Genomic DNA, 8,924 nt, shown 5'->3' with positions numbered 1-8,924 from the left:
CTGGAGGGGGCACGCATGACAACCAGGATCCCCACACCTGCCACCAGTCTCAGATGTGACTTCAGCGAGGTGGGACAGCATCCGAAGCATCTCAGCGGATCAGCTGTTTTTATGGAATGTACACTTCCTTCTTTAATGATCAACTCGAGGAACGATCTCTCCTGTTACTTCTGTTCAGTCGCGACACACTTGACGTCTCACTCCGGGAGGTTCGAGGGAGAACATCGGTGGTTTCAAGAAGACTCTCCTTGTTCCTGTTATTCTGGACCTGTTCTGTTGGATTCCGGGCTCCGTCCTCCTGAATGAGGAGCACCGCTTGAGCCGCTGCCAGTGAGGGGTCCAGAGATCACAATGGGTCGGTCCGTCCACCTGTCTGGGACGGAACAATTTGGACAATTGTAAACAAATATTCATATATGTGTATTGAAATAAGACTGAGCATATCACGGAGTTCCAACATAGGCTGACACGCAGTGATCACAGTCCATCTCCAGCCGCCTCATTAACCTGGAAGAACAGAAGAAGATATGAAGATGATATTGTTCCGTAAATTCAGAGTGCTGATACTCATGGTGTTTTTGGTAGCGTGCACCATGCACATCATGATAGACCTGTTACCCAAACTAGAGAAGCGGGCGGCGGACAGCGCGGACGGCGGCTGTCAGTGCGCCCACCACCCGGCCGCGGAGTCGCAGGGCTGGGGGAAGCAACGCGCCATGTCCGCGGCGGAACCGGGCTGGCCTAACAAGCACACGCTGAGGATCCTGCAGGACTTCAGCAACGAGCCGAGCTCCAACCTCACGTCGCATTCCCTGGAAAAGATCCCGGCGGCCGGGGACCGAGCGGAGTCCTTCAGGCGGATGAGACCGTCAGCGGGGAAGGCGGAAGACCACAAGCCGCTCATGGGAGACGCCGCCGGGGGTCGGACCGTCCCCGGCCGCGCTGTGTCCCGCCTGGCTGCTCTGTTTGAGCATCCTCTTTACAAGGTGGACCTTCCTCCGCTCAGTAACGACGACTCGCTGTTCAACGTCAACACCGACATCAAGTTGTATCCAAAAGCAACCGGGAGCCACGGATGGTAAGCTGAAGGAAATGTGTACAACTCTAAGGTTACAAGAGGGACCAGAAACGGACTGCTTGACCTGTTGGGCTGTTATAATGAAAGAAGAGTCATATTTATATAGCTGATATTTACATTGAAGTAGTTGAATTCACTTGGCTCCATGCAGACCTGTCACATCCTCATGAGACACATGCATGTGTCTCATCCTCATGAGACACATGCATGTGTCACATGTGCATGTGTGTGTGTCTGTTTAAATGTCATCAAAGCAACCAGCACACAGGTTCATACACCTGCCCCCCCCCCCCCCCCCCCCATTGTCATGCCATACCTTTAAGGCACGCGATTTATAAGTTACCATCATGCTGGATCTTTTTATATACCTGTCATTAAGGCTTTAACCTCATAATACTCAAAACAATCCAAGTGTCACTAGATGTAATTGCTCTGTGCCAACAGCCTATACACCTCCAGCATGAATCTGTCTGATACAGTTACTCTATTTTGAGACTGCAACAAATACTGTAACCATGAATAACAAAGGCTCAAAATAATCTTAAAGGAATCGGCTTGCACCACAACTTCTTGTTAAACCTGCTCTCCTCTCCCTGTTTTCCAGGCACAACGAGGATGGGAACGAAGAGGAGGAGGAGTACCTTCCAACGGGAGAGGTGACCGCAGAATCTTCTCCTAACTGGTTACGCTTTCACATCGGCATCAACCGCTACGAGTTGTACTCCAGACACAGTCTTGCGCTGGACGCCCTCCTGAAGGACCTGGTGACCCAGAGGATCACCAGCGTGGGTGAGTCACCAAACCGTAAACGTTGAATGAGAACGTGGGCTGTGGCAGAACTTGAAGGATGGATAACAGATGAGTAGAAAAGAAGGGTCACACACGCTTTGAGAGTGCAAACCTTATGCAACAGTACATGAACTTGCACAAAAAAGTACAAAATATGTCAAAGTGCAAAGATTCCAATAAGAAAAAGTCTGTTTTTTGGTAAGAGACATGTGCTGTAAATGACTTTATTGTAGTTTTTAAACTTCTCATTATACTGATACCATCTTGAACAAATATAAGAGATCTCAGTGTGAAAATATGTTATCATTTTTGCTATAATGGCTTCATAAAAACTGGACAGTGAACACCAACATATCCTCCACTGGGGCGTGTTGTTATCTCTATCTCTTTGTGCATCTGTCATAGTATTTCTTATTGACGCTGTCTCCACTGTCTCTTGGTTATGAGTCCCTCTGGCGGCTCACAATCATTCATCATTCATGCTACACATCTCAGCCTAAACCTAATAGTGTGTGTGTCTGTTTATAATATAAAAACTAAACATCAATCTGTGCCGAGACACACCTATGAAAACACACTGAAATGAAAACCCAGCGCAGTGTGTGTGTCTGGAAGTACACATTACAGAGTGTGTGCTCAGTAATTAAGCACACGCATGCCTCATATCTCTCTCACTAAAATTACAAAGGAAGAAGTTTCTCTGTTCAGCATTTTTTCTCGCCTCCCACCTCTGTGCCTTTTGTTCAGCCTCCGGACTCATAAATCATACGCACAGTGCCGTGAGGTGGCACAGGTGAGAGCAGGGGGGATTTATCATCGTGGGATGGGAGGGCGATGTGTTGGTGGTGGGCGAGCGAGGCCTGCAGCTTCCCGAAAGACCGGAGAACATGAAGGTTTAGAAGAGACTACATCGATTCGTTTGTGGATGCTCGGAGAAACAGAGCAAGAGATGGATGGTTAGATCAACAGAGGCCTCTACATCCTCAGGTACAGAGACAGATGGCCTCTAGGAGAAGCAGAAGAATCTCTTGTTGAAGTTTGCTGTTGTTCGAGTCATGTTGGATCGCATGTCAACGCAGATTCAATCCAGAGAAACAATCAGCCCAGCTCTGCCAGGGTTTTTCACAGGGGATTAACTTTTGTAGTTTCCAATTAGAAACAACATTTTATAAACGTCCAGCGGAGAGTAGAGAATTGAGGTCAGCTCCCCAAGGATTGTGGCTTATGGGTTCAAAGTCACAGTATTAAAACATAGTCCAGTTGTTTGCAATCTCTCAAAGGTTTAGGTTTGCTGTTTAGCGGCACCAAGTTTAAAGGTTGCTCCGGGGCACTATCCACTTGACCTGGCTGCAGCCAACCGGGCACGTGTGTCGGCATAATGCTGTCGTGCATTCTTCGGCTCTGTTTTTGAATCTACTTACAATGTCCATCCTCTGTCGTGAAGACGAGGCGCTCACCTCAGGTGATGTGGGTTTAACTCTGTGCAACATGGATGTAAAACACAGTAGCTTTTGAAAATGAGTCAGGCTAAATGGGGAGGCGTACCAGCAGAGACAATAGGAATAAAGGGATGACATCAGAAACAGGAACATAAACAATATGAGAGAAACACCGAGAGTCAATAATCACAAAGGACAGTTGTGTGTAGCGGGTAGAGTGCAGGCAGCTACTCAGCCAGCAAGCCATTCGGTAAGTGGGTCCACTGCATGGGGCTTATGTTGATAGAAGCGCTGTGTTGTGTAATGTGTTCAAGTTAATGCGCCGTAATAAATGGGCAAATCCCCCGAAAGCCTGTCCATTATGACGGAAACACCAGGCGTGTAGACCTTTGTTTGAGTGCAAGAAGCTAAAGCCCCATTAGCCTCGGGAGACACTGGACATGTGCTCTGGCTCAGGTTTGGAGAAATGGTCATGGAGAGTCTAATGTGCACACGCATGCATCACAAACAGGTTTTTTTATTCGATTCAGGAAATGAAGATTCAGCCAAGTTTTAAAACAAGAGGATTTTCTAAATGTAATCACACAATAACAATACGCTGCTGAATTGTTAATGTGCCAACAATGAGGGTACTTCCTTCACTCCATCACTGTGCGTTTTGTGGCTCTCTCAAAGGGAGACATGTTGTTCTAAAGTCCATATTACACTCAGCCAAATGCTCCAGCTCCAGTTTCATCAAACTCAGAACGAGCTGTATTTGTCAGCAGATGCTTTTCACACCACTTCTGTCTCCCAGTCACACCCACCTCCTAACTGCCACTTTGATTGTACAGTGTCTGGCAAATTGGTCAGCAGATGTGATGGCTCTATTATGTAGTCATGCAAAATTGTATCCTCCAAATTGACAAATAATGAAACAGCTGTGCATATGTGGAAGTGTATTTCAGTGTGTTTGAGTATGTGTGTGTGCTTGTGTGTCTGCATGTATGTGTTTGATTAAAATACTCATGTAACATCTCAATTGTTTTTCTCTCAGCCATGAAATCGGGAGGCACCCAGCTGAAGTTGATCATAACGTTCCAGAACTATGGACAAGCTCTGTTCAAGCCCATGAAGTAAGTAGCACCGACAGACTACACGTCCACATTACTCTACACCAAATCATCTGGTTATGGCAGATATGATCAGTGGCAGACTACCAAGAAACAGTGTCTCAGGTTTGAGTAAATGTGCATTTGCCTCCCAAAATAACTACCATAACAGATGTGTGTGATGTGCCCACTTGTAATGCATACGTTTCAAGAGGGTTACATGAAATCTCCTCTGACTAAGTTTCGCTGCATGTTTCGGTGCGTTCGGATATGCCGCTCTCCCCTCTGTGTGATCTTTTTTTGTCTGCTTTTTAATTAACATCATCAGGCTTATGTGTTGATTAAAATGAGCATCGAGCCATCGTCAAGACATCTTTGGGGAGGCATACGTAGATGCTAGCAAAGGCGCTTGGCACATGGAAAAGAAATACCCTCCTCCTCAGCTGTCTTGAGTTGGATTCCCACGCCGACGCAAATAAACAGCGTCCAGGCCGGAAGTAATTGCACAGGAGCCTGGTGTGATTGCTATGAAATGCATAATGGGTTTTTCTATATTAGAGCCTCAGAGGAGAGTATACCATCCTGGGAGAGGCACAAGGAGACAGACAGAGGGGGTGGCTGCACGATGTTTTTCTTGCAGAACTGGTGATTAATACTTGTGAAAGCTCAAAGTGTCACACCTTGACAACATGCACAGGTATCCTTTGTGGTGATTCTTCATTTCAAGTGAACCAAGTCCATTACCACACTAGTGGGGGGACATGAAGTTCAGGCCCGTTAGGTCAACATCAGCTTGGAAATGAATGATGAAACACTTTATGCACTTAATAGTTGGTGTTCGCATCCTTTATTCAGCTCCTGATTACGGGAATAAACTTTATAGCTCCCGTTATATATACACAAAAACAGCTGCCGTGACAGTTCAGAGTCATTTTTCTGTGTCCCAACGTGACATTTCATGTGTGTGCATGTGTGTGCATGTGTGTGCATGTGTGTGCATGTGTGTGCTTGGACTATAGGCCCATGAGTCCTGATGTCAGGGCGGGTTAAAGAAGGAGAGTGCTGTGAGGTGTGGTCACGTGACCGATGCTCCGAGTATCATCAGTATTAATAGTATCAGAGGAGAGTCATGTGGTTTCAGAACACAGATCAGGTTGTCAAGGTGGGAAATGTCTGCATTATAAATATAAATACATAAAGACATACACTATATATTTTCTAATATAATGTCTTGAGACTTAATTTAGTATCTTACTGTTATGCCTGAAATAAATAAATAGTATGTCTGATGTCACACTTTTCAACATACATTGAGCTGATTGACAGATTAAAGCCTCAGGTTCAGAGTTATGAGAATCTAGAGAAGTAAATGATTTAATTGTTTGTGTTCAATTTCATTTTAAAATGTAAATGATGTTGCTTAGGATTGGTATTCATAAAACTCCATTAAAATGAGTGCTCTTTTCTTACAGTAGATATAAGTAAAACATATCTTAACTATATCTAAATCTTTCTCCGTTGCTGTCAAAAAACTCTTTTGACGTTAATTACATGTCAGTTTCTGAATTATTTGCCACACATTACCGCAGCTCTTTATTTAGCCTGTCATATTTTATTCAATCATCTGTCTCCAGTGTTTACAGATATTATACAAAAGTCCTCAAAGCGGAAAATGTCAGTTTTCTGAAAAAAATATTGGAGAAAGACAATCTTTGTTCTTCTTGTGTAAACGCACACCATGAGGTGTTTCTATTATGGCACTGATGTGTCCCACTTGTATTATTTGAGGATCTGTGGTGCATTCTGGGTACAGTAGTTCAGAGCCTCGTTGTGGTGCATTGTTTTCTCTTCACCTGTCCCATTGTGCAGCATCAAGTGGTGCTTCAAAGAGGCTTTGATGTTTCAGGCCCCCTTTGAGCTGAATGCAAATCTGTACACGGACCAGGAGACTGCACGAGCTGACAGCTTGACAGACACCTCCACGCGATGTTTTCTCTGTGCAGCTCTGGAAAGTTTGTAGCTCGGTTTTATTTGTCTGACAAGCTCTCTGAACGGGTTTGGTGATTTTAAAGCGTGTGCCCACAATAGGGGAGAAGATGCTTGTTTAGTAATTTAGGTCACAACGGCCTACAGAAGAAGTATCTCCTCTGATATCGGTGCCAGCTAAATGTTTCTGATCCTCCCAAGAATTTTAATCTGACAATCACACAAGTACAAATATAGTTCCTTACATGTGGATATTGTAAATCCTTTTTAGAGGTCAATTCATGCACAACTGTATGTCTTTGCGGTAATGCCTTGACTACCTAGTAAAAAGTCGATGAATTGTAGTCGTGTCACCATGAGAATATCTTCAGCCAACAAATATGAATGCAAATTATATGTGAACGGAAGAAGGGGCTATCAGATGGCTGTGAATAAGGATGGAGAGGAATGAAGTGGCATGTGAAAAGAGAGAGGGCTGGTGTTGGAAGACATATGACAGGCAGCGATAGACCAGAGGGTAGAGGAGCAGTTAGCACTGCCAACCTGTCAAGGAACTGGGTCTTCTAGCTGGAGGCATGTTACAGGCTGAGCGGAGACCCTCCATTGCCAGTGTCTGTCTGGCTCAGGTCCCTGGTGCCCCATCCTACCCATCCCCTGCCAAGATCCTGGTTGTGGTGTGCATACAACACCACAATGTCCATGTCATGCTAATTGGATTTGTCAGACAGAGGGTTGAGGGATTGAAGGAGGAAGTGTAAGCATCAGATATGCAAAGAAATAATTAATTTCTCCACACACGTTGTTTGACAAGCCTGTTTCCACCCACCTCGCTTTGATTGTGTTGATAGTCTGACGGTTCCAAATGGTGTATGCATTGAAGGAATAGCAAAAATAACTTTGATGGTCCCTGTTTGATGTCCCAGTCGTGCCAAGAGCTGTTATATCAACGCTCAGGGTCCGTTGCATGTAAACACATGTGCTAGAACATTTATATATATAGTGCACTCATGGCTGTCCTTTGGCACTGTGGGAAATCAGGAGACATGCAGCTATGATAAGCTCTAGCGCTGGTAAAGCCTGTGGGGATGGATTCTTAGCTGCAACACCCAAGAGGCTGTTACGTTTTTATCATCTGCAGGCTGTTCCATAACCAAAAGTTCATTTGAGTGCCTTATCATATCTACTGTGCCCCAATTGGGGTTTGACTGACATTATATGGGAATTATATGAGGGCTGAAGCCACCTGATGTTCTCTGGAGGTAGCCTCCGAGATACTTGAACTCCCTTGCTTGGGGCATTGACTCACTCCTAACCCAGAGGGTACAATCCACCGTTTTCTGGCAGACAACCAAATGTCTCAGACTTTAAGGTACTTTCATCTGGAGCACCTCGCACTCATTTGAAAACCGCTCAAGTGCTGAAGGTCACATTTAAAATGACCCAACAGAACCACATAATCTGCAAAGACTCTGAGGTCCCCAAACTGGACACTCTCCTCCCCTCGACTTGAAATCCTGTCCATAAAAAACAGAGACAACCCTGGCAGAGGCCAACAGCCACTGGAAACGTATTTGATTTGTGACGAGTAAACTGACACAGCTCTGACTTTAGTTAAACAAGGACCGGATGGCTCGTAGCAATGACCCCAATACATTCTGACAGTCGTAAGCCTTCTCCAAGTCCACAAAACACATGTAGACTGGATGGGAAAACTCCCGTGATCCCTCCAACAGATCTGCAAGGAGCAGCCAGGATGAAATTCGCATTGCCTTTCCTGGATCTGAGTATTAACAATTAGTCGGAGCGTCCTTTCCAGCACTCTGGAATAAACTCCAACCTCCATGCAAAATTGAAGAGGCATGTCAGCCAAGACAGCCCAACAATATCCAGAGCATTCAGCATCTCAGTAAACAGTTCATCCACTCCCGGTGCCCCCTGCAATATCTGCAAAGGATCTTAGACCTTTAAGACAAAAGTATTCCTCTTCTTTGGTAGTCCCTTGAACAGCACTGTTTCCCTAAAGACGACCGTAAGAATGCTGCTGGCTCTCATAAGTCAGACACACTTTTGAGAGGTGCACGCTGAGCTCATCTTTGGGGCTGTGCACCAATGAAGCATGTTACTATAGACAGCTGTTCGCACAGCTGCGGCTTACACACAGACACACACACACACACACACACACACACACACACACACACACACACACACACACACATACACTTACATGTTGCACACATGCTGCAGAGAGAAGTTAGCTGTGGGGGTTACGCAGTTCATGCACCCTCCATCACCCGGGGCTGGTACTGGAACATCCACGAGCAGCGAGCCAAGTCGCAGCTGTAGAACTGTGGGTTTATTACACAGAAGGTGATGACCACAGGCCCACACTTTGCCTGCACACATAAATAGAAAACTAGCTCATTCAGTAGCGACCGCTCACCATTTAACACTTAATGATTTCCACCCTGTCAAAGAGCCTTGAAGCAAATAAAGAGACTTCAAATGTGATGAAGTCAAATCTTTTCACTTTAACATCCT

The 8,924-nt window shown here is 45.3% G+C and overlaps 1 protein-coding gene across 1 annotated transcript in view; it reads left to right on the top strand.

The window, feature by feature from the left end:
- Positions 1–527: 527 nt before the first annotated feature.
- Positions 528–8,924, top strand: part of fam20ca (FAM20C golgi associated secretory pathway kinase a) — a 38,676-nt gene continuing 30,279 nt past the window's right edge. The window contains 3 exon segments of the mRNA XM_034539529.1: positions 528–1,094; positions 1,714–1,867; positions 4,343–4,421. Of these exon segments, the coding sequence (XP_034395420.1) occupies positions 528–1,094; positions 1,714–1,867; positions 4,343–4,421 (800 nt within the window).

Source organism: Cyclopterus lumpus, chromosome 8, assembly GCF_009769545.1.
Source record: "Cyclopterus lumpus isolate fCycLum1 chromosome 8, fCycLum1.pri, whole genome shotgun sequence".
In the NCBI taxonomy this organism is placed as follows: Eukaryota; Metazoa; Chordata; class Actinopteri; order Perciformes; family Cyclopteridae; genus Cyclopterus; species Cyclopterus lumpus.
The sequence above is the reverse complement of the archived record's forward strand: the minus strand, read 5'-3'. Positions and strand labels throughout refer to the sequence as shown.